This window comes from Tamandua tetradactyla, chromosome 1 (genome assembly GCF_023851605.1).
Source record: "Tamandua tetradactyla isolate mTamTet1 chromosome 1, mTamTet1.pri, whole genome shotgun sequence".
Classification (NCBI taxonomy): Eukaryota; Metazoa; Chordata; class Mammalia; order Pilosa; family Myrmecophagidae; genus Tamandua; species Tamandua tetradactyla.
In genome coordinates this window covers 90982243-91007134 of record NC_135327.1, presented here as the reverse complement: position 1 = coordinate 91007134, position 24892 = coordinate 90982243, and the positions used below count along the sequence as shown (strand labels likewise).

At 39.4% G+C, this 24892-nt stretch overlaps 1 protein-coding gene across 2 annotated transcripts; it reads left to right on the top strand.

The window, feature by feature from the left end:
- Nucleotides 1-3988: 3988 nt before the first annotated feature.
- PPP1R17 (protein phosphatase 1 regulatory subunit 17) lies at nt 3989-24626 on the top strand. 2 transcript variants are annotated; one of them, XM_077162836.1, is made up of 6 exons: nt 3989-4109; nt 4202-4313; nt 9431-9583; nt 10877-11029; nt 23744-23854; nt 24335-24626. In XM_077162836.1, exons 1-5 carry the CDS (start codon nt 4095-4097, stop codon nt 23821-23823), a joined length of 513 nt encoding a protein of 170 aa, XP_077018951.1. In that variant the 5' UTR covers nt 3989-4094; the 3' UTR covers nt 23824-23854; nt 24335-24626. The 2 variants fall into 2 exon arrangements, with proteins under 2 accessions (XP_077018951.1, XP_077018947.1); XM_077162832.1 differs by lacking the exon at nt 24335-24626 and having other exon boundaries at nt 23744-23909.
- Nucleotides 24627-24892: the final 266 nt, after the last annotated feature.

The following is a 24892-nucleotide window of genomic DNA, read 5'->3' as shown; positions in this document are numbered from 1 at the left end:
CCAAAAGCCAAAAGTGCTTTTATGTCATATCGCCTTACAGCATCAGATGCTCACAGTCAGTAAGGAACTTTCTGTCCATGAGTTAAACTGCATATTCTAACATCCAACAAGGAATCCTATCATCATTACAGAATAAGAGCAAAGTGCCCAGGCCAGCCTCTGGCCTCACTCTGGACAGACTAGTATTATCTCAGCTACAGAGATGACTCTGTCAACCTCACAAAATAGAGAACAGACTGGAGCTAGGAGATGTGGGCCTCTGCAAAATGCGTCCTCAGTTTCCCCAGACTGCTCTGTGTGTTGGCCTGTCTAAACTTAGTTGAGTTCCTTCCTTGCCATCCAGTTCCTGCTCTCAAAGGTGACCTTTGTCACGAACAACCCTTGTGTATTGCGACATCGGTTAATATATTTCCTCTCTTAGTTGTATTTGCATTTACAAGTTTCCCTCTGTCTGTGAAAAGAAAAGCTTTGTCCCTTGTAAAAGGAATTTAAGCATTAGCAAGACGTAGACACAAGAGTTTAGCAACTGGGGTTCTGAAAACTTCGCGTAAACCCCTGAAATCATCTCACTTGTTCTCTTGTACATTCTATACTCAGCCACCCAAATTCTCTCAAAGAACAACAAGGAAAAAAGTGTAGATCCACAATCCCTTATTCTCAATTAAGAAACCTGAAAAATTCTGAAATGCAAAGTTTGTTTGTTTATTTTTATTCCTGGTAAGTTCAACACAAACTCATTTGGTAGTAAAACCTGACCTCAATGGATATGGGTCTTTTTTTGTAGTCATTATATGTCATTATGTGTGAATATTCATAATACTGCTGCAGAAATAGTATTAATATATTTGATTGTGGTTGTTCCTGAGACCCTGCTCAGGATATTACATAAGAAACGTTTTCTGATGTCCACAGCACATTTAGGTCCAGGCTTTCCAGTTAAGGGGGGGTGGGTTTATACTGACAATCAAAGTATCTGTCCAAGTCACATACTGTGTGGGAGTTAAAATGCAGAGACCACACTGAACCAATAAGTGAAAAACAGATATTAAAAGGGTCATAAATCTTTGTACTGGAGAGAAGTTTGTTTTACAAACACCCCCGAATGTAAAGTATCAGAGAACAAGCATCTTTTAAGAGACTGACTTTTGGTGGGAATACCTGAGGACCAGGTATTTTGGTATGAAAAAAGAGTTAATGTCCCAGAAAATCCCCATATTGTAGGGAGCTCCCAAGGGAGATGATGGAAGCTTCCCTGGACAGCATGATAATAGTGGCATACCTTTGCCGGCACAGGAGAGTGAATTAAAGAAGGAAATTCATGGGCAGAGTTAGGATAGGAGATAGAAACATTCCATTTTTGGGTTCAAAACTTAGACCAGCTCATGTCTTACAATGGCTCAGTCAGAAAGAGCACCTCTTCTCACTGAGTTTAGGGTACGGAGATGAAGTCAGTGGATACTAATATTCAACAGCCAAGTAAAATGACAATTACCAGCAAGGCGATGCTAAACCCCAAATATCCCTCTCCCCCAATACTTGCTCTCTTCTTTGTGTACAGGTTTTTCAAGAGGTTATGATGACATCATCTGTGTCATTCCATCATCTATGATGGAAGACTTTTCTAACCCCCCAGGGACAAAGCACATCCTTACCCAGCACAACATATTTTATGAATGTAAAATCCAAATTCTGGATATCTTCTCTCAGGCCCCTAGCAAGCAGAGGCTCAATGGATCCCCACCAGCATCCTTTTAATTACACTGATTAAAAATAGTGCAGTTTTCCCCATAGACAATACATGCTATTTGCAGAGGACATGCATCAATTTTGTGAATAATCACTGGTTGTTCTCATCTTGTCAAGAAACCTCTGACATGTTGACTTGATCCTTGCACAGCTCATTTTTCAGGAGTAGAGTCCTCACATTAGAGTCAGCAGTCCAACAGCCATTTTTCTCAGATGAAGGCTGGTCCTCCCATGTTTTAGCTTATAGATGAAAACTGAAAAATCTAATCATTGTTTGGATTTTTTTTATACAGCTGGACTTTGTTGGCCAGATATGTAGCATGGTATAGTAAATGTTTCATAAATAATAGCTAACCTTTATTCAGTACCTACAATATGCAAAGCATGCAGCTATCCTATTTAGTCTTTGCAGTAACTCTACGAGGTAGATATCATTCTCTCTATTTCACAGATAAGAAAGCTGAAGGTAAGAGGGGGAACAGAGAGAGACATAGAGTAGATGCAGGTCTATGGGGACAGTACGATGATGCTAGCCTTCGAAAATTCTAGCAGAGTAGCAATATATTACAGAAAGAAAGGACAAAACTTGTTACAATGCCCTTGGGTTCCATTTATTATCACTACACTGTTAAAGTTTAGCAACTTCATGAATATCACATGGATTTTGATGAAAAAACTGAGATTTAACCTTGGCCTATTTGATTCAGAAGTTCAGGTTCAAATTAAATATCCAGCTATTGGGCAACTAGAAGCAGTATAAAGAACAGCTTGCTTTAGGTAGGGGAGAAGGAGAGGTGTGCCATTGCCACATAGAGTAGAAGGTCGGAGGCCTAAGTTCAAATGCTGACCTTGCCTCTCTGTAACTAATGGTAGGACATTTTAACCTTTTTCAGCCTCAGCTTCTTATGCAGAATGAAGATCTTAGCCAGATCCTCCATGGAGTTCTTTTCCACACTAAGCCCATGACTGGGCCCATGGCTCTATGCCCAAAGAGGAGGAGGATCGATTTAAGTAGGAACACAAGGCCACTTTTGAGCCCGTAACTGCCTCCAGTCCTCAGCTCTGAGCCTTTTCATCCCTAGTGTTGTTTCTTTATCTTTCCTCTCTGCTCAATCCGGAAGGAGCTAGCCGAACCCAAGTTAACAGCATCCTTCTTTACGGTCCCAGGAATTGGCAGCAGCTCTACACATAAACTAAAAACAATGGTCTGAATTGATTTTTGCTGAAGTCACTCACAACCATCAGTCTGCTCAGAGTGACACTAAAAGCAGGGCTCAAGTGATCAGCTAATGGCTCCATCTGCTGTGCAATGATCTCAGAGGCCAGAGAAGCCCTCCAGCCTTCCTGGAGAAGGCTGGCATATTCCATAGAAGAAAACTGAATTGGACTTATTCTATAAACTTGAAATGTTAGCACAACTGGTCTGTAAGCCAATGACCTAGGAATTTCAAAAGAAAAATAATCAGATGAGTTGTTTTCATCTTATTTATTCCTCTCCAGCCATTCTTGCAACGGGAGAGCACAAATAATAAATTATCTGAAAGGAGCTCAAGAAACAGAATCCAGGCAGGCTCTAATGACATTTCCTATAAATCTCAGCTAATGCATTTCTAATTCAGATCTGACATATGTCCATTCTGGATTTCCATTCCTCCTGGACAATGTCTACAACTAATAGCCCTGGAAGTTTCAATGGTTTTGTGGTCCATGAAAGATGGAGGATGGGGAGAGGGGAAGGGAAACAGACCTGCTCTAATGTCAGGAACCTCTAGGGAGAAAATAATAAAGCTCCATTCTTGACCCAGATTTTCTCTTACCACGGCCCTATGACCATTGTAAAACAGATGAGGAAGGAGTCTTCATTACTTAACGGTTATAGGATACAATGGTAGAAAACCAAAAGCCTGGTTCAACTATGGCTCAAAGGACTCCTCTGTATTTCGGAGACTTTAGTGTCTAGGAGAAGTTGTCAGAACTAGATTTGAAAACTTGGTTATTATATATATATATGAGACTAAATAAATTAATTAGTTTCTGAGCCTCATTGTCCTCATCTATGAAGTGGGCATGATCCTACTTTGCAGAATCTGAGAGAGAGAATAGAGGCAAAGCCTAATCAAGATTTTCTGTAGCTCTCAGTTAACTGATTTCGAAGTCTAAATTCATTCATTCTGAATTTCCCTAAGTGCCTCTGACAAACGGCAAATATTGAACATTTGTTACATCACAATGACCAGTAAATCTGTGTGTGTGTGTGTGTTCTATTCTGTTTTGGCTTAACTCTATTTGGACTTAAATCTCCAGTTTATAGCTTCTAATACCTAAGCAGACTTGAGAAACAGGATTGAATGAGGAACAAAATAGTAAGTGTTCAATAAATATATTTATTTAAGAAATAAATGAATAAAAAAAATAACAAGGCATCCTAACAGACTTTTTGCTTGTACTTCTGTAGTGCTGGAGAAGAAATACCTGTCCTCTTTTGATGATGTCCACTGAGCAAATGCAGCCACTGGAGCTCTCAGAAGACAGACTGGACAAGCTAGACTCTCGTTGCAGCCATTTAGGTAAATGCTCCAGTGTGAATGTCAGCGATGGAAGTCAGAAAGGGGACTTTCCTGCCACTAAGTTTGCTGGCAAGTCAGAGCAAGGCCCCTGAAATCTGATAGACTGCGCCTTCTGGTGGCGGCCAACACCAGATGGACAGGCAAATAGCCATGGGTCTGTGAAGTGTGCCATGTAAATATTAGCTGGAGCACTGGAGAGAAGTTCATTAGAGTTAAAAAAAAAAAAAAAAAAAACAAGAAAGAAAAGGCATTGTCCTCTTTTGGGGGTCTGACAGAGTCCCAGGCAGAGCATTTCTGAGGCGATAAATGAAATGTGGCAGCATAGCTTGTTTCCAGTATTTTCCGGCACACTTATACTCCATGTGTGGTGCCAATAAAATATTTCAAATATCTCTTTTTGCCTATCAAGATAGAATTTTAAATAGCCTTTTTCTGCTTTATTGTCAATCTGTTTCCTTTCCAGAACTGACTTTTTGCATAACCTTTGTAATGAAAATACCAGAAACATTTCTGCCTCTACCCATTTCTAAAAATGAGACTCTTAGACTTTTGATGGATGGGGCTTTTGCATATTCATAGCCTTTGTTTATGCCTCGCCTGGTTATATGACTCTCCCTTCTCTCCCCTCTCCCTGTTTGCCATCAAGATATTTTATGTTCAAGGATTTCTCCAAAAATGGGAAAAAGTGCAGTTGAAATAAAAGTCAAAACTGAAGCAGAAGCCATGCTCTCTATACTGTGCATTAAGTGGCATCTTGGGGTCAAATAGTGACAACGAAGAGTCCATATCTATTCTGCGCTTCCAGAGAACCCACAGCTAGACAGCGCCCATTCTTAGCAACATCCATTCATTCATTTCACAGATGTCTATGATATATATAATATGATGGGAAAAATAACTGCTACTCATAATGAATTCAAAAATCGCCTTTTCAGCCATGCATTAAGATACATAGTCCCAAGAACCTAGGTTTAATCTTCATCTCATGAAATGCCAACTATGTGATCTCCAGCCTCTCATCTGGCCTTATAAACCTCAGTGTCCTTATCTGCAAATTGGGCATAATAGTATAACCTCCTGGTGGGCATGTTGTGAAAGCTAAACAAGATACTGTGTGCAGGGATGATATTCATATTTAACAAAGAGTAAAGTGCAGGCACTTACAAGTCAGAGAGGATGTTGTCCCATCCCTCATTCTGAAGCATGCATAAAATATATGTGAATTCACCTAGCACATAGATGATACTCAGCAAAATCCCTCTCCCACCTCCTTTCTCAGTGTATGTAAATTCAGCGGCAAACAGTTCAGTGCCTTACACATGGTATAACTCCAATAAATATTTGTTAAATTGAAATGATTGATGAAATTATCAAAATATCCTAGATCAAAACAAATATTTATTACTATTAAATGTATATGCAGAGAATAATGTCATTTTGGTTATATATAGTAATCTTTTGATGATGCAGGCATAGTGATGTATGATTACTAAATATTTGTGGTAGGTTCTTTGTGCAGGTTGGGTTTTCCAAAATAAAAGATTATCCAGACATAAGATCAATAGAACATATACAACTTTAAGGTTAGGATATCTTTTGCTTGTCTTTTTTTTTTTTTTTTTTTTTGCATGGGCAGGCACTGGAAATCCAACCCATGTCTCCAGAATGGCAGGTGAGACTGAGCCACCATCGCATTGTTTTTAATGTTTAGAACCTAGCATGAGGCCTGGCATACACATAGTAAGAGCTTAATCAACTTTTGTTGAATACATAAATGAATGATATGGGTTATGTCTAGTCCCACAAAACTGAAAGGAAAAGATTTGACACTGATTTATCATTTAATCCTTGACATTTTAAAGAAATTTACTTGAATATAATAAGAAAGAAAGAGAGATAAAGAGGGGAGGGGAAAGAAGGGAAAGGAGGAAGGAAGGAAGGAAAAGGGACTCTGAAAGATCTAATTAATCTCTTAACTTCCTCATATTAATTCATATTTGTAGATATATGTACACTGTAGACTGTATCTAGGCTATAGTTATAGTTTACAGAAAAGACAAATAACTACTGTTGCCTCATGGCTGTTTGAATCCTATTCTAATGAATAGTTCCTAGTACATAACATATTTTAGTTCATTCACAGAAACACATATTCAACAAGCGTTTATTCACTGCTCCTAAGGAGATAAAAGATAAGATGTGTCATCAAAGAGGCAGAGAAATATATGCAAAAATAATAATTAGATCACCTTTTAAAGGTGTCTCATGAACAAAAATGTGGTGGCTACTCAGAAACTGAGAAAGAACACTGTGCCAGTTTGAAAGTATCATGTACCCTAGAAAAGCCGTGTTTTAATCTGATCCAATAGTCTGGGAGCAACTGTTTCTTTTAATCCTGATTCAATATCGTATGTAACTTTTGATTAGGTTATCTTCATGGATATGTGACTTGCCTAATTGTGGGTGTGACCTTTGATTAGAGGGAGATGTGATTCCACTCATTCCAGGTGGGTCTTGATTAGTTTACAGGCATCCTTTAAAGAGGAAACATTTGGGAGGGAGTCAGAAACAACAGAGCCTAGAGAAACGATAGAAGCCTCAGAACCTGACAGAAACTTCACAGCAGAACTGAGGCAGATGTGGACACATGGAGATCAGAGACAAAGATGTCTGGAGATGCTTGGAGCCCAGCAGATGTCTCCATGAGCTGTTAAGCAAGCCAGAACATGGAGAGAGCCAAGGGAAGCCGAAAGATGAAAAAGCCAGCCCTGGAGAAGCAAAGTGAGGAACCCCCCCATACATAACCCAAGACTAAAAGGAACGGAGCCCAGGAGCAAGGAAACAGTAGGTGCCAGCCATGTGACTTCCCAGAGGCCAGAAGTGTTCCAGACCAATAGGCCTTCCTTGAATTAAGGTATTTTTCCTTAGATGTCTTAATTTGGACAAGGTTATAGGCTTAGAACTATAAACCTGTAACTTATTAAATTCTACTTTTGTAAAAGTCATCCCGGTTCTGTCTGGTATATTGTATTCCAGCAGCTAGCAAACTAACACAAATATCTAGGACATTTATGTGAGTCATATAAAAAGATTCATGAAGATGGGAAGTTTCATCTGGGCCTTGTAGAAGGTTAGGGATAAGCAATAACCAGAGTGAGCATTTATTGAGCATTAACAATATAGCAAATAAATATATCAGGTGCTATACAAAAATTAACAAACTTACTTCTCTCTCTCTCTCTCTCTCTCTCTCTGAGACACACACATACAGAGTGCTTTAATATTATCTCCCACTTTAAAAACTGAGAATATTAAAATTACCAGACATTAAAGTCCAAGTTCATTGACAGAGGTAGGATTTGAACTTAAACTTATCCATTCAACATGTATTTGTTGAGTACCCGCTAGAGGGAGAAGCAATGAAGAATAGAAGTATAAAAAGAACATAGCCTTTAACCTCCAGGAAAGCTCTATAGACCAATAAATAAGTGCTAGAACAATGACACAGGAGCTCAAGGGACAACAACATTAAAGCAGAGAGGTGTAAAATAGAGCAGAGAAAATACTTTAATAAATCATTGCTGGACACTGAACGAAAGATACATTCAAGTCTTAATCTACATTCCTGTAGGTGTGAACCCACTTCTAAATAGGACTTTAGAAGATGCTATTACTAGTTAGTTATTGGCCAAACTGAATGAGAGCAGACCTTAATCCAATAAGGTTGGAGTCCTTAAAGCAAAGGAAATTGGACATGGAAGTAGAAGCCAAAAGCAGGAGAAGCCAAAGAATGAGACAGATAGCCCCATGACACAAGAACCTGAAGGATTACATCAAGCAACAACTCCGATTTTTCAAGCCAACCTATTTAGTTTGCTAAAGCTGCTGGAATGCAATATACCAATGAAAATGTCCAAATTAAGGCAGCAAGAGCAAAATACCTTGAATCTGAAGAAAGGCTACTGGCATCCAGGGTTCCTCTGTCACATGGGAAGGAACATGGCTGACCTCTACTGGTCCTTTGTTCCTGGGTTCTGTTGCTCTCAGCTTCTGATTCCGGTAGCCTTCTCTCTGAGTCTTTTTTAATGTCTCCAGGGCCATTCTTAATGGCTCCATGGCTTTTCTCCCTCTGTCTCCAAAATGTCTCTGGGAATGTCTTTCTCTCTTAACTTCTCCCAGGGCATTTTCTCTCTCTCTCTCTCTAAATGTCTCAAGGCTCACTCAGCTTTTATTGTCTTTTTATTCTCTAATAAAGTGCTCCCATAAAGACAGTTAAGAAATAGGTGACTTGTATCTCCATAGAAACAACCTAATCAAAATATCCTGCTCACAAGAATGGATTAGAAGAATATGTTTTTTATTTCTGGGGTACATAACAGTTTCAAACCAGTACACAACCCATTTTGGGGTAGTTGTCATAGCGGTCCTGGCAAAATAAAAAAATTATGTATAGCAATTCCTAATAAAAGTGTTATAAAACCCTGGCTTCAAAAGCTTTAGAAAAGTAAAGAGATGAATAAGAAGACAAATAGGACCTTGGATTAGGATTGCAAAATAGCAAGAGAGTTGCAAAGCCAGAAGGCAATGAAAAGGAAAATGGTGAAGCCCAGGTCTGAGCCATCAGGAGGACTTGACTGGGCACAGAAATGAAGGCAAGTAAGGAATTTACTGAGAACCCCTTGGGAAACTTTCCAAAACTGTAAAGAGTCAAAGCCTCCATAATGGTTCTTGGGATCTTCAAAGAGAGCAAGTCTTCAAGAAAGAAATTTGAAAAGGAACATTTAGTATACAGAATCTATTCTCCCATCAAAAATTTAACTCCAACACACTGTGTGACTTACCTGACCATATTTAAAAGTTCTTCTTTGCCTTGATTAACCATTCCATCTGAGCTTTCCTTATTTGGGATTTTATATAATTTTAGTGGCCCATTCTAGTATATGTATTTATGCAAGGCTAATAAAGCCTTCTGTAGAAAAGGTCAAAATAATTGACTATTTTTCTTTTACAGGCTAAATTACCTCTATTCTATCATCAGGTGTAATTGGAAACCAATCCATGTATGATTGGATCCTTATTCATTTTATATTCTTTCTTTTTCATTGTATTCTATCAAGATGATCTTTCAGACCAGTTCATCAAAGATTGCAATCTCAAAAAGAAGTCAAGAAAGGGGAAAAATGCCCAGGCCACCCAGAACATTGAGTCAGATCAAAAAAAGCCAAGAAGGAAAGACACACCAGCATTGCACATCCCTCCTTTTATACCAGGTAATGGACAATGAAGTCAGTTCATGCATCTGTAAAGGGAAGCCACTTATTGGTAGTTTCCATTCTTCATACAGAGTTTTCCTTAAATACTGGGTTTTTAAAAAAATAATCGGTATACTCCCCACCTTCGTTATGATATGACCAGTGCTATAACAGATGAATTCCAAAATCTTAGTGGCTTCAACACAATGGAAGTTTATTTCTTTCTCAACAATAGTGGCAGATGGGAGTCGGAAGGCAGGCTCTGCTCCAAATAGTCATTCAGGGACAGAGTGCCTGACATCATCAACACATGGCTTCCAAAGTCACCATGAGCATCAACATCCAGCAGGCATGGGGGCAAGGGGCAGACTACATGGAGGATTGAGAGAGAGTTTTATATGGCAAGCCCTAAATGTGACTCACATCACTTCCATCAATCCTAAGGCCTCACTTGATGAAAGGGAGATGGAAAAATATAGTCTAGCAGTGCACCCAGGAGAACAGCACACAGTCTGGTGAGAAGCTAACATGTCTCTCTAACAGCTTTGGATTTGACTCTTTTATTCCCCAAAGTTTTACTTTGTTTTATTTATTTTTCTTCTACCCTTCTTGGTAATTCATTCCAATCTCTCTCTACACACAACACACTTTGAGTGATAAAAGTAAATGAAATGGATCATTTTTATGGAGGTAATTTCAGTTGTATAAGAAATAACAGAAGTACATAAATAGCTGAAGCATGTACCTGAAAATGGGAGCTCAGTTTTTGCAATGAATTGTAGAGATTTTCAAAGAGGAGGTTGGTTTTAGCAAGTTCCTAAATGATAATGAAAGTTCGCGTGCAGAAGTGAGGTAAGAGACTGCGTGGATGGAAGGTAGAGCATTAGGAAAGGCCATGAGGTGAGAGCGTGTGGGATGAGGACTGCAGAACAGCTAATGAGGATGATGGGCTTTGAATGTAGACACCTGTGCTCAATTCTTGTCTCTGACACTAGGGAGCTGTACTACTTTGGGCACATTTCTTTAACTCAGCCTCATTTGCTTCAGAAAAGTGATGGTGGTGGTAATATTAAGTTTCTCTGGAATTTTTATACTAAAATGAAATCATGAATGTAAAACCCTTTTCCTAGAGCATGTTCCATTGTGTAGCCTCAATAAATACTAATTCTAGTATAAAGAAATGTCTATTATTAAAATAAGTTTGAAAAGCTACATTGACTACATTCACTAGGTATATGTGCTGGTGAGTCCCCATATATTAGAATCTATGTCTATAACCCCGTCTCTCCCTTCGTCTTCCTAACCATCCAGGTATGCTTTCAGAACATTTAATTAAAAGATATGATATCCAAGAGAGGCATCCAAAGGGCAAAATGAATCCAGCTCTTCATAACACTGACCTGGAACAGAAAAAGCCAAGGAGAAAAGACACACCTGCTCTACACATGCCCCCCTTTGCAGCAGGTAAAAGAGCTAGTATGAGGCATTTGCAGGGGTGATGGTCAGTCAACAGCCACGGACTGGTCTTTGCCCTGGCCCACCAAGCTGTGTCTCACTATAAGGCTCTGAGGAAGAGCCACATTTATTGCTGTCATTCTGGTTTATCTTCACTGGCAGCTCCCCAAGGACTGACTTAAAGTTGGGGGAGGGTGAGAGCATTGCTTATGCTTCAGCAGAACTGGTCAAATTCACTGAGCCCAGGCAACAGAAATGTGAGTGGGTTCTTTAGAAGAGTTCAACTACATCCTCACACACATACAAAATCTATCATAGATAGCGCACCCTTGGCTGATGGCTGATTCTCCTAAGAAACATGGACAAACTGACAAAATCCTCAAAGCAAATGAGAGAGATGTAGGGGGTACCAATACATTGACAGCTATGTTTTGTGTCAAATCAAACTAAAAAATGTTACTGAACTATGTACACAACCCCAGGTATAAGGAATCCAGTGTGTGAGGTACAGTCTTTGTCTAAGAGAAAATTATTTGTTAATTGGGGAATAAGACTTTTACGATCATAATTAGTAAATGAGACAGTGTGCATGTTTGTATATGTGTGCACACATACACATGCACACACATATATATAAATCATATAGATAAGAAATGACAGAAAGGGAAATGTGCTGATGTTTTTGAAAGCCTACTAAAAGTTAAGTTTTCAGGTAGGCATATCTTGTGACTTTTTAAAACTTTTAATTGTGAAATGTAATATGTACAAAAAAGCAATAAATTTCAAAGCATACCACAACAATTACTTATAGAACAGATTTCAAAGTTTGGTATGGGTCATAGTTCCACAGTTTTAGGTTTTACTTTCTAGCTGCTCCAAGACACTGGAGACTAAAAGAAATATCAATATAATGATTCAGTATTCATACTCATTTGTTAAATCCTATCTTCTCTGTTATAACTCTTCCTTCTCTTTGATCCTTCTTCCAATCTTTAGGGGTATTTGGGTTATGCCCATTCTAACTTTTTCATGCTGGAAAGGGATGTCAGTAATATAGGATAAGGGAATGGAACTAGTTAATGTTCTTGAAGAGGCTGGCCCCTCTGCATTTCAGGACTTATCTGATGGTCTAGGGACCCATCTGGAGGCTATGGGTTTCTGGAAGGGAATCTTAGTATGCGAAACTTATATAGAATTTCAGATAGAGCCCTTGGTGTTCTTTAGGGTGAACAGGAATGGTGTTGGTTGGGGTTTTGCAAACTGTAGTAATTAACAATATCAAGCTGCAGCTTGCATAAAAGTTGTCTCCAGAATAGCTTCTCAACTCTATTTGAACTCTCTTAGCCACTGACACCTTATTTTGTGACATTTCTTTTCTCCCTTTTGGTCAGGAAGGCATTGTTAATTGCACAGTGCCAGGGCCAGGATGATTCCTGTGAGTCATGTTCCGCTTTGCAAGGGAGATTTTCACCCTTGGATGTCATGTCCCATCAGGGGAGAGGGTAATGATTTTCCCCACAGAATTAGGCTTAGAGAAAAAGAGGCCACATCTGAGCAACAAGAGAGGTTTCTGAATGTAACTTTTGAGCAAAAAAATAAGGCATAACTATAGGTAGGCTTATCTTCTCTGCTACAGAAATAAGCTTCATAAGAGCAAGACTCAAGATCAAGGGCTTGGCCTATTGGCTTGGAATACCTAATGTTTGACACAGTAGCAGGTGTACCCTAGTGGTAAATTCAATAGTTCCAATTTTTTTTCTCCAGTCCCTCAAGGGACTTTGCCAATATTTTAAAATTATCTGCCCAACATGCTGTGGAATGTATCTGCATATTATATTAAGCTACACAGAGCTACAAACCCTCATTTTCATTCTGGGCTCCAAGTGTTTCAGTTGTTTAAAAGATCTATCCAGACAGGTTGCATTAGATTATGTGTTACAGAAAACTTAGGTTTTGGGCAAAATAAACCTCTCTTCCTTTGGTCTTATACGTTAGGTAAAGTTCTAAAACGTGCAATGTCATCCTTACCCCTGTATCCTGATTTAAAATAGCCCCAACCAGCTCGGCTTTGTTGTTATCTCTAATTGACACCTGATCTCTTTTTCAGTTTCTTTAACAGTTGTTGTGTGCAGCGGTGATGACTTTCAGAGCTGTAAAACTCCACTCTGAGTCTTAGGCATCACACAGGTAGCCAAAGTTCCAGGAGATACCGGGTTATATATATATGTATGTGTGTATATCACAGCATCTCAAAATCTAAAAATAACATTTACAGCTCTAGATTAAATGTGACTGCTATAAGGGCTTACAATCTAGGCCCAAATTTTCTTATAAGTATTTTCTAAAAAAGACCCTATAATATTTTCTCTTTTATTTCTGGCTTACTTTGCACCACATAATGTCCTCAAAATTCATTCACCTTGTTATATGCCTCATGACTTCATTCCTTTCTGTCACCACACAATATTTCACCATATAAATACAGTTTACCACTCTGCTTCTCAATGTATCCTTCAGTCCCCTCCATCCACTAGGCATCATGGATAGTACTCAAAGTCAACAATCCATATCTCATATTATCCTCACTTAGTTGTACAACCATCAACACTCTCAATTTTAGACAACTTTCATTGCTCCAAAGAGAAACATAGCCAATAAACACATGCTCACCAAATAGAAAATCCAAATCTCCCCTAAACTCTTGCTCTTCCCCCCCAATTATTTGCCCCTGGTACTGTGGTAGTACTGTTGATGTCTTCCTGTTAAATTTAAACCATAGCATGCAATAATAGCTTTCCCCATATCCTTCTATTATCAACTCTTTGTACAATATTCATATCTTTGAAGTAGTTCATGGAAGGACTTATTTATATGTGTAGTGTTAATTAATGGGATACATGGCTCTGTACAACCCTTTTCAATCATGTTCATCTTCAATATGGCAATATTACTTATAAACTCACTAATGAACTGCCTTCATTTTATCCATTCCCTTATGTTTAAGTTCAACTTCATTAGCTGTTCATTCATTTCTAGCTTTCTTGTACCTCTAGGTCTTTTTTTGTGAACAATAACATGTATACAAAAAGGCTATAAATTTTAAAGCACAGCACAATTAGTTGTAGAACAGATTTCAGACTTTGACATGGGTTACAAGGTCACAATTTTAGGTTTTTACTTCTAGCTGCTCTAAAATACTGGAGACTAAAAGAGGTATCAATTTAATGATTCAGCATCATATTCATTTGTTAAGTCCTATCTTCTATGTATAATTCCACCATCACCTTTCATCTTTCCATACCTCTCTTTGGGGTTGTTTGGGCTATGGCAATTCTGAATTTTTGATATTGGAAGGACCTGTCACTAACATGGGGTAGGGAAATGGAACTATCTCACGTTCTGGAGAGGCTGGGCTAGGTTTTAGGACTTATCTGAACCAGGGATCCATGTGGAAAGTGTACATTTCTGGAAAGTTACTCTGGTGCATGGAACCCTTGTGGAATCTTATGTATTGCCCTAGGTGTTCTTTAAGATTGGCTGGAATGGTCCTGACTGGGGGTTGGCAGGTTATGACAGGTAGCAAGGTCTACCTGAAGCTTGCATAGAGCAACCTCCAGATTAGCCTCTCGACTCTATTTGAACACTCTCTGCCACTGATACTTTATTAATTACACTTCTTTTCCCCCTTCTGGTCAGGATATAATTGTTGATCCCATGGTGCCAGGTCTGGATTCATCCCTGGAAGTCATCTCCCATGTTTCCAGGAAGACTTTCACCCCTGGATGTCATGTCCCACACAGAGGGGAGGGCAATGATTTCGCTTGCAGAATTGGGCTTAGAGAGACTGAGGCCACATCTGAGCAACAACAGAGGTCCTCCAGAAGTAACTCTTAGGCATGCCTATAGGTAGTCCAAGTTTCTCCGCTACCTACATAAGCTTCACAAGAGTAAGCCTCATGATTGAGGGCATGGTCTAGTGATTTGCTCTCCCTCACTTTTGAAGGACAACTTAGCTGGATAAAGAATTCTTGGCTAGAAGTCTTTCTATTTCAGGGTCTTGAATATATCATACTACTGCCTTCTTGCCTCCATGGTGCCTGTTGAGTAGTCCCAACTCAATCTTATGTGTGTCCCCTTGTATGTGATGAGTCGTTTTTCTCTTGTCACTTTCAGGACTTTCTGCTTCTCTTCAATATTTGACAGTCTGATTAGTATGTGTCTTGAAGTAGGCCTCTTTGGATTTATTCTATTTGTGGTGCATTGGGCATCTTTGATTTTCATATTTATGTCTTTTATAAGGGTTGGGAAGTTTTCCCCCATTATCTCCTCCTAGACTTTTACCCTTCTCTTCTCCTTCTGGGACCTCAATAATTCTTACATTTGTGTGCTTCATGTTGCCCATCATTTCTTTGTGATTCAATTTTTTTCATCTTTTTTGCCATTTGTTCCCTTGTGCATACGAATTCAACTGTTCTGTCCTGTAGTTCACTTATTCTTTCTTCTGCCTCTTCAGCTCTGCTGTTGTGTGTCTCTAATATATTTTTAATTTGGTCTACAGTATCTTTCATCTCTATGATATCTGATATTTTTCTATTTATTCTTTCAAATTCTTCTTTATGCTCTTCTACTGTCTTCTTGATATCCTTAATGTCATTAGCCAACCGATTGAATTTATTTAAGAGATTTATATGAGCATCTTTGAGTAATTGCTCCAGAGTCTACAACTCCTTCAATGTTTTATTTTGGTCATTTGGCTGGGCCACATCTGCCTGCATTTTCATGTGCTTTGTGATTTCTTTTTTTGGCTTTGAGGTGTTTGATTATCTTGATAGGGTTATTTTGAAATTTGATTTCCCTCAGTCATGTAAGGCTTTATAATTGCTTGAATTTGTGTTGAAGGGCTGCTTTTGCCCTTTGTTTGTTAGTAATTCCCTGCCAAACCAAGGCCCAGACCTCATGCAGAGGATGCAACTCTACTTGCGGATCTGTTGGAAGCTAGACAGGCAGTTTTCCAGACTGCACTTTCCCTTTCTTTCCAGAAGATGGCACTGTTGGGCCTCCTCTTCCCCTCTGGCTCACCTCTCACTGACTGCAGCAGCTAGCTGAGCTGAATGGAGATATGGTGCAATTCCAGCCAGGTTCATTTGTCCTGGTGCAGGTTGAAAACTGTCAAGCCTGGGGCTGGGGGCTGAGCAGTGTGCATCTCAGTGGAGATTCCACTTGTGGACCAGATGGGTTTGGGACATCACTTAAATCATCTTACAGGGGATCCTTTTAGTACAATCTGAGAAAGTAGAGAATGAATCACATGGGAACAGCATAGAAAATGAAGGGTTTGTACTGACAGTGGGAAGTGGGCAGTGGGAATGGTCCTGGCTATCCCCTCACACCAGCAGCAACCACCTGGACATGGGGCCAAGCCTCACCTTGCAATGTCCAAAGCCTCTCATGACTTTTTGAAAATCAACTGAATAACACATGATGGTAGCTATTATCTCCCTTTACAGATAAGGAAATTGAGAGAAAATTAAATTAACTCACTCATCTATTTTAAATTCTAGTGTGGCATGAAGTCAATGGATAGGTGGATAGATGGATGGATGGATGGATGGATGGATGGATGGATGGATGGATGGATGGATGGTTGGATGGATGGATGGATGGATGGGTGGTTGATGGATCAATGATTGGATGACTAGATGGATAAAGGAATGGATAAATTTACACCCAAGAGCAAACACTATTATGTTGAAGATCTGGAGTTCAAACCCAGGTCTGTCTGGCCTTTGGTCAATTTTCCATTGCACTATGCTGTGATGTGAACTTTTAATATATGGAAATTGAGAATGAACACTTTGGGGGAAGAGATGAAATTTTTATTTTTAAATAATTATTATTTATTTTTAAATAATGTTTCTCCATTATTTCATTTAATAAAGAAAAAAATAGATACTCAGCTTGAAAGACTGTATCATGACAGAGACCTTCAGGGGCCCTGACATTCCCAGCCATTAGAGGAGTTAGTATCAAGTTCCACAGGATTATATTCCCTGAACTTTTCCCTCTTTCTCCCTTTCACTCTCCCTCTTCCTCCTTTTCCACCTCCTTCTGCCTTTATCCATCCCCCCATATTCACTGAACTGTATACCCAAGATGAATGGAAAGTATGTGACTCTTCTCCTGGAAAATAAAATACAATTCATTGACAAGTCTTTCTCTCTCCCTCTCTCCCTCTCTCCCTCTCTCCCCCTTCCTTCTGTCTCTCCCTTTCTCTCTCTCCTCTCTCTGTCTCTGTCTCTCTCTCTCCTCTCTCTGTCTCTCTCTCACTCCTCTCTCTGTCTCTTTCTCACACACACACAAGCACACAAACAATACATTTCTAGAGAACTGTTTTTCTGAGAACCAACTACATGCAAGCTTTTGAGACAACACAAATGTGCCAAAAATACAAGAAGTTTGGGACTGCAGAAGTCTAAAATTCTTAATCTGTCTCAATCCTTTTAACATATTTATTGAGTAGCTCCTATGTTCTAGGCACTGGTTGGTACTTGGAGAAAGGCAATGACATATAAATAAGTTGATAATAGAACATCTGCTGAGGACAAAATTAAAGCTAGGCAAGGGAGGAAAGAAAGATGGCAATTGCTTGTTTAGATAGTGTATGCAGGAAAGATATCTTTGGAGAAGATATATTTGGGCAGAGACCTGAAGGAAGTGTGGTAGGGGCCCTGAGGGTGAATGAACAAAAAGTGTTCAAGGCAAAGCAACATGTCCAAGAGCCCTGAGGTGGAAGTTTCTTTGATTGTATTCAATCAATATTTATTGAGAACCTATTATGTGTCAAGCTATGTTAAAGAACTGATAATACAACAGTTGACAAAGTTGAAGAAAGGTCCTGCTATTCTTGAGTTCACAGCCTAGGTGGGGAAGATAAAATAAACAGATATTTTGACTTGGAGCAAAACAGAAAGGTTTTCCTAAAACTCACAGTCAGTGAACTTGGGCATCACAAAATGATTTGTTCAAAGAAAAGGTAGGTCCTGAGGCCTCCCTTTATTATCTCCCTGTTTGTCCTCAGTGGCCTCCTACATAAATCTGTTAACACATTAGAGTCAATGGAGATGTGTATTCACAACCCTCTTGCCTCATATATGGAATTAAGCACAACAGTTTTTCTCTATTTTCTAACAGAAACATGGAGCAAGTCAGAATGATCTCCCAAAGAAGGAGCCTTCTGCAAATAATTCCTTGGCATTATCCTATCTTATTTCAGAACAGTCTTGTAATTGGGAAAGAGATCCATAGATCTTGGTATAGCTGAGTTAAGAATAACAGCCAATAGTCACAATTTGTTAACTCTGTTTTCTGAGGGAAGAAAGAAGTAAGTGGTGATATTTCCTTAATAGAGATTCAGAATGCTGTTATTGGAATAATAAACCTCTGAGTAGTCCTGCAGTAAAAGAATAAGTTTGGCTTCATATAACACAGCTCCAATCTATCTGCCATAGAACTTTATTTTTCTTCTGCTTATCAGTCTACTTCTATAGAGTATGAAACAGTATGGGAAATGCTTTCTTAGAATGGTATATAAGCTAAGCAAGCCTTTCACTTTTTTTTTTCTTCTTTCAAAGGATTGCTGACCCTACATAGAATGAGAGGAAAACAGAGGTGCAGACAGGGTCATATGTTTTCTGATTTGCAAGTAAGGAGCAGAGCCAGGCAAGGAGGCATGGAGCATAAGACAGCTCACCTCCAGAGAAATGGACTAAGGACCAATTATGTCTGAATCTGCCTCTGTCTTCTTTTCATAGTTTACATGCATTCCTACCTACACTGGTCCTCCAAACAATTACATATCCCCCCCAAGCTTGACCTCTGACCTTTCAAGACTCAGCCAGCTTGAATTCTCCACTAATGGATCCCTCAAGTCCAAATGGATCATTTTCTATTCTTAACTCCTGGGCTTGCAATTACCCAAGACTTTGTCATCTCTTCTATTATTGCCTGTATTGTTATCGTTGCTATTACTGCAGCTGCTGTTTAATTTGCTTTACATCAACAACTTGTCTGAAAAACTCACAAGGACTGGGCTGTGGCCATTTCTGGTATTGACTTCAAAGTCTGGTTCCAGTCCCTTCCATGCATCAGTGCTCAGTAAGTATCTACTGACTTCATATTTCATCTGGCAATCACAATTCTGCATGTCCTAATGGAGAATGATTATTTTCTGCACATACTGAAGACCAGGGAAGATTCAGTGCAGGCAAACAAATATGTACGAGCAGGGAGTCACCCTAGCACATGGGACTCAGAAAGAGCTGGGTTTGGTCCCTGTTTCTGTCCCATACCAGTTTTCTGACCTGGGAAATAAATATAAATATGAGATCCTCCTTCGTTCCCTTTATCGTTCTTTATCTTTAGTTTTCAAAAATTTAATTGTGGTATGTCTAGTTATAGAGACTATAACTTCTGCTTCACAGGGTTGCTAAGAGAATAAATAAAGTATGTAAAGCATTTAGCACAATTCCCGGCATACAGGAAGTCCTTGGTAAATGTTAGTTTTCCCCCAGTCTCTGTTGGATCTTACATTCTTGGAGATAAGTCAAACCTATTTATGAAGGGGAGAATTTCCCCAGCCACAGCGTTTTACCTTTCCATATAAACCTGCTGATTCAAGGAACTTCCTAAATTGTTGAGCTCTGTCCACCTGGCAACGGATGCTATCTCCATGCTACTACAAAAGTAGCTTCCCGACCAAATGAAAAATGTTTGTCAAACAGTGCAGAGCAAACAAGGGGGGAGGAGGAAGCTGTATACCCCAAGTTTCCATAATCCACATTATGGAAATCTTTGAATCAGCAAATCTCTGTATTATAAGTATGTGCAATTATAGATTTTGTTCTATGATACCAACTTTTATTAGCATATTAGCTCAAGTGCTTTATTTTTGAAGAGCCTTTTAGTATCTAAAGATTTGGCAGTAATCGAAATGCTAGTTAAGCTGATAAGGATAGAGCCTTCGGCAGCTGTTTAGAGACTCACATTGATTTTAATAAGGGTGTTGAGAGGAACTCACAGACAAATGCACCCTGGAGATAGCTCCCCTCATTAGCCCTTGGCAAGTGAAAACTGGACAAGGATTCCTCTCCACTAAATCTCTCACTAACTACCTTCATTCCCCTAGGTTAATGAGCTTATTTGATGGGGTCCAACTGCCAGAACAACCCCTCAATAAGGAGTCATCTCCTGCCAGCCTAAGGTTTGCTTCTAACTTGGCCCACAGTTGCCCGGCTCTCCATCTTGCAGAATGCCTGGTAGGAAACCTTGGTTGTGAATGGTCAGATCTGGTTAACTGAGGTCTGTTTTAAGAGAGAAAGAACCTTTAAAGTAGGTCTGTGGAAAAGAACCAGGCAAAGCAAAGAATAATGAGATAGAAAGCACTGAAGGGAAGCCTCCTGGAAAACTGGTCCATGAGCTACAAACATTTGGGCAGCTCCAGAGATCAAAGTTCAAAATAATATACTTGTACAAAGGAAAGGGAGCCATATGTCCTGTGAAAGTTATACCTCTTCTGCCCTTCTGGGAATACAGCATTCTCTGTTTCTAGATGAGATGTTTTCTTAGCCCTGGCTCCCTTGAACCAGAGGTACAAGCTCGTAATGTGGGTGACCAGCTTCAGAAGGTGCCTTGGGATGGAATTATGATTCTAAAACAGCTTGCTGCAAGGTTAATCGGCTTTTAGAGACCACGGACTGCCTTGATCTTAAACCACATCAAGCTCTAACAGACTCCTGAAACTCTCCTATATAGAGAGAGGAAGACGGAAAAGGAAATGACATTTACTGAATCCCTACCATAATTCAAGTCCCGAGCTATATATTGGAAACTATCCTCACCATTCAGTAGGGAGAAGGATATACTGTCCACTGGTTTCTACAGTGTGAAAAGTGCTTTTACAGAAGTTCATGCAAGTTGTGGCTAGAGCATGAAAGAATGTTAACCTAAGTCTATCTGAGTGCATCACACCTGTGAGAGGTATTCATTATTTTTTCTCCAATTTTACCAATGAATAAACTGAGACTCAGATAAGTTCAGTGACCCGCTCAAAGCAAAATGACCACCGAAGGCAAAGCTTCTGGTATTAAAATTTACCTTCTTTCAATGACAGGTCTCTACCTCCCATAGAACAGCCTGAAGATCAGGAGGAGTCTTTTTTTTTTTTTAACATGGGTAGGCACCGGAAATCAAACCCGGGTCCTCGGGCATGGCAGGCAAACATTCTTACCTGCTGAGCCACTGTGGCCCGCCCTTAGGAGGAGTTTTAACCACACCAGTGTCTCTCTACCTTCAATAATCTTCAAATCACCAAAACCAGTTATATGAAGCATCAAGAAAAAGAATGCAGCGATGAAATGCAGACACTATTCACTTAAGCCTATACCTTTTCCTAAGTCTGGTATGCGTGAATCAAGATTCTAATGAGCTATCATATATTTTTTTACAGTGAGACATTAAATGCCTAGCTATATTAATAAGAAATTGTAGTTCTCTTTCAACTTAAAACTGACTCTGTGCTCCTGTGGAAAATCCAGTCCATTTTGGCTCCTCTTATTATGGAAATCCCAGGTCCTTTTTTCCATCCCCAAGTTATTACATGATTAGGTTTCAACGAATCCAAAGCAACCAAAAGTTGGTCAGGATCTATGAATTTAAAAGGCTGTTACCCATTTTTAATCCACCAAATCTGGTTTAACAAGGAAAGAAGTCAAGGAAGGAAGGAAGGAAGGATAGAAAGTTTGTGGGTTCAACATAGCTAACTTATGCTTCCCTATCATTTTAGTGTTAATTCCAAACAAGAATCCAAATCTCTATGCAGTTAATATAAGAGAAAATATTTCCCACTGTGTTTCATAAGTGATTTATGCAAAAGCCTTAGTTTCAGCCAACCTCTTGAAATTGTTTTTCTCCTTCAATAAATATTAGCTAATTGGTAAAGAACTCATATGATCAAACTAGGAACTGAATCAAATGAATAATCATAAAGATCAACACACCGTTTTCAGTAATTTACTGCTGTTGAATGGCGTCCAGTGTGGTAGGAAAATCTCTTGTGGTGCACAGCTTCCCTCCCTCAAGTTTAAATCTCTATGAAATTCTTCGTGAACTTAAAAGTCTCTAATTATGAGCAGAGGGTGGGTGTGAGGCAGTGGTATGGTGGGCGGGGTGCTGCCATGGAATGAAAAAAATCTTGGAGGACTGCCTTGAATCACAGCTTCCTTTTGCCCTTTCATTGAATGACCCTACTTCACACACTTCAGAGGATTAGCAGAACCACCCAGACTTCCTTGATTGGTCCTTCTGGGCCAGTTAGTCCTGCAAAACTGTGCTTAGACATTTTTTTAAATATATATAAAAACAGAATTTATTAAGAAAGTAATTAAAAGATTATTAGAAATAAAACATAGTTACATCACCAGATAGGACAGCACCAACACCTGAAGAAGAGTGCTGGGGGATCTCAGAGACAGAATTCAGGGTCTGATTAGTAAAAATGCACAGCAGAGCATTCTTTTTCCGAATAAAATTCTGATGAGACTCTCTGTCTCTCTCTCTTAAGATTCTTCTCTCCTAACTGCTTGCATGTAACTTTCATGATATCTTTACACAATAGTGGCCGAATTGCAATTAGCTTATGTGACCAGACCCAGGTTGGTCCTCTGGGAACTGGCTAGGGACCAAGAAGAGCTTCCTGGGACCTAGATAACTTTATCAAAGTACATCTTCTTCTGGGAGGACAGCCAGACCTCCTCAGACTTTTTAATTTCAAATTGTAGAGCCCAAGTAAAGATAGCAATATTTTATTTTTCCTAGTAAGGACACTAAGAAACTACCTAACACCCCTAAAATTCATTTCAGAAAGGGTATTTTTACTCCCAAAAGAAGGAAAAGACATGGAGTAAATAAAGAATAGCCTTTTAAATTATAGCTATATAGCTGTCTGAAGAACTCTTTATGCATTCTTACTTTCTCATTTTGCTCTGAACCGTGTAAACTTTACCATCTACTGCTACTGACATTTGGAAATGACATGTCCAGGGCCAGTATTTTCCTCAAATATATTTTCTCCAAATGTTAGCAAAATGTTTTCAAGTCAAACCTTCAAATGCCAGTTTTTTTTCCAAAGGAAAATGATACAGCAAAGAGAAAAGGAAAGCAGAACTGCTTCTTATCAGTTGCTTGCTCTGATAAGTTGTGGCTCTGTGCTAAGCATTGTCACATGTACCTTCCTACTTCATCTTCATAATAGGTCTTAATGTCCTCACTTTACCTATGAGAAAGTTTAGATGGGACAATGTTAACTGACCCAATACACATTAAGTGACTAGCAAAACTAGACGTCAAAGCAGTTGAACCCCAAAATCCATACTCTACATCCTACATGCTGCGAGCTTAGGAGCAGGACTTAGAGAAGATGGTGAAGTCTGCCTCCAACTCCCAGTTTGTACATCTCCTTGTAACCAAACAGGTGTCCTCATTGAACCACAGTATCTCTGGGGAGGCCAAATGAGGCCACCCATTCCCTCTCTCTCCACTGGTTTGCAGTTAGCTTTGCGCTAGAAGGTTTCTGGGTTGCAGCACTCTTGTGTGCTGTGCCTATGCCTTAAGGTTGTCTAATATTTTCATTAAAGGCACTTAATTGCAGGTTTGTGCTTTGTTTTGCAGGTGTGAGACTGCTCAGGGATGAGAGACCCAGAGCGATCATGGAAGATGACGAAAAGGATGGTGACAAGATAGCTATTTAAAAATTCTTCCCCTGAGACCACCTGTAAATAGGTTAGCTTGGTTCCCTATGGTGACCTGGAAAAAAATAGACTTGTTTCTGCTCTCATTTTGTCACAGTCTGCCTTTAAGATCCAGACGCCTCTTCCCCACGAGACACACTACATCAGACTGCTAGTCACCTCTATATTTCTCTCTTTTTCTTTGAGTCTGGTTTCTTTTTGACACTATTATCATGTCTTGAATTTTCATGTTCCAATGTTGTGGGAAAAAAAGTCAGATCATCCTAAATTAAGGGGTAGCAGAGAAAGATCTGGTGGTCAGCCTTTGCATTTTTTCTATCAATTCATAGAGTCAAGGGCGTAGATAACATGGGACTCCTTTATTTTGTCCTTCTGTTGGGCAGGGCTTGATTTAACAACATCCAAACACCAGTCCAAGTGGGGGCTCCCTTTTGCCAGTGAAGGAGGTGAGGATGTTTAAAGACTGCTTTGGAGAACACAGTCTTTTTTTTCTCTTGTCCTATCCCAACAGTCCAGGTGTCTCTGTTGACACTCCCAAGATGCTTATAACAGACATCCTAAAGGTTAATATAGGAGATGGAGGAGTCAACCCAAATATACCAGAAGCAGAGAGTGCTGGTCTGTCTGGGAAGCTAAATAATAAGTCTTTATATATATGCTTAATTTTAAAGCACATTTTTAACCATGTTGTTCTGTCAGTTGTGAGTCATGTCACAAGTGATTCAGTACTCGTACTAGGTAAAATACCAACGTTTGATATTGTTTTACTTCTTGTTAAAAATTAATTAAAGTTCACTGAAGATCATTCCTATATTTTCAACATTCTCATTAATTAAGACCCTGATATGCTTTCTTGGGTGGGAGGGAGAGGGGTGGTGTCAAGCAGGGAGCAGGGATCTGTGCACCTGTGGGTGCCCAGGCCAGGGCTCTGCAGGTGGGTCTCATCCACTGGGTGATGGGCATGGGGAAAGGTGGGAATGACTGTTACTAGGAAGAAAGGCAGCTATTCAAATACATCATGTGTGATGATTTTTAAGCTATGTATATACCCTGGCTCTAAAAATTTGAT

Excerpts from the sequence above, each read along its gene's own strand:
- PPP1R17 (XM_077162836.1), top strand. Across the intron at positions 4,314-9,430 it reads CTCTCGTTGCAGCCATTTAG|ATGATCTTTCAGACCAGTTC; the intron begins GTAAATGCTCCA and ends TATTCTATCAAG. Across the intron at positions 9,584-10,876 it reads CATCCCTCCTTTTATACCAG|GTATGCTTTCAGAACATTTA; the intron begins GTAATGGACAAT and ends CTAACCATCCAG.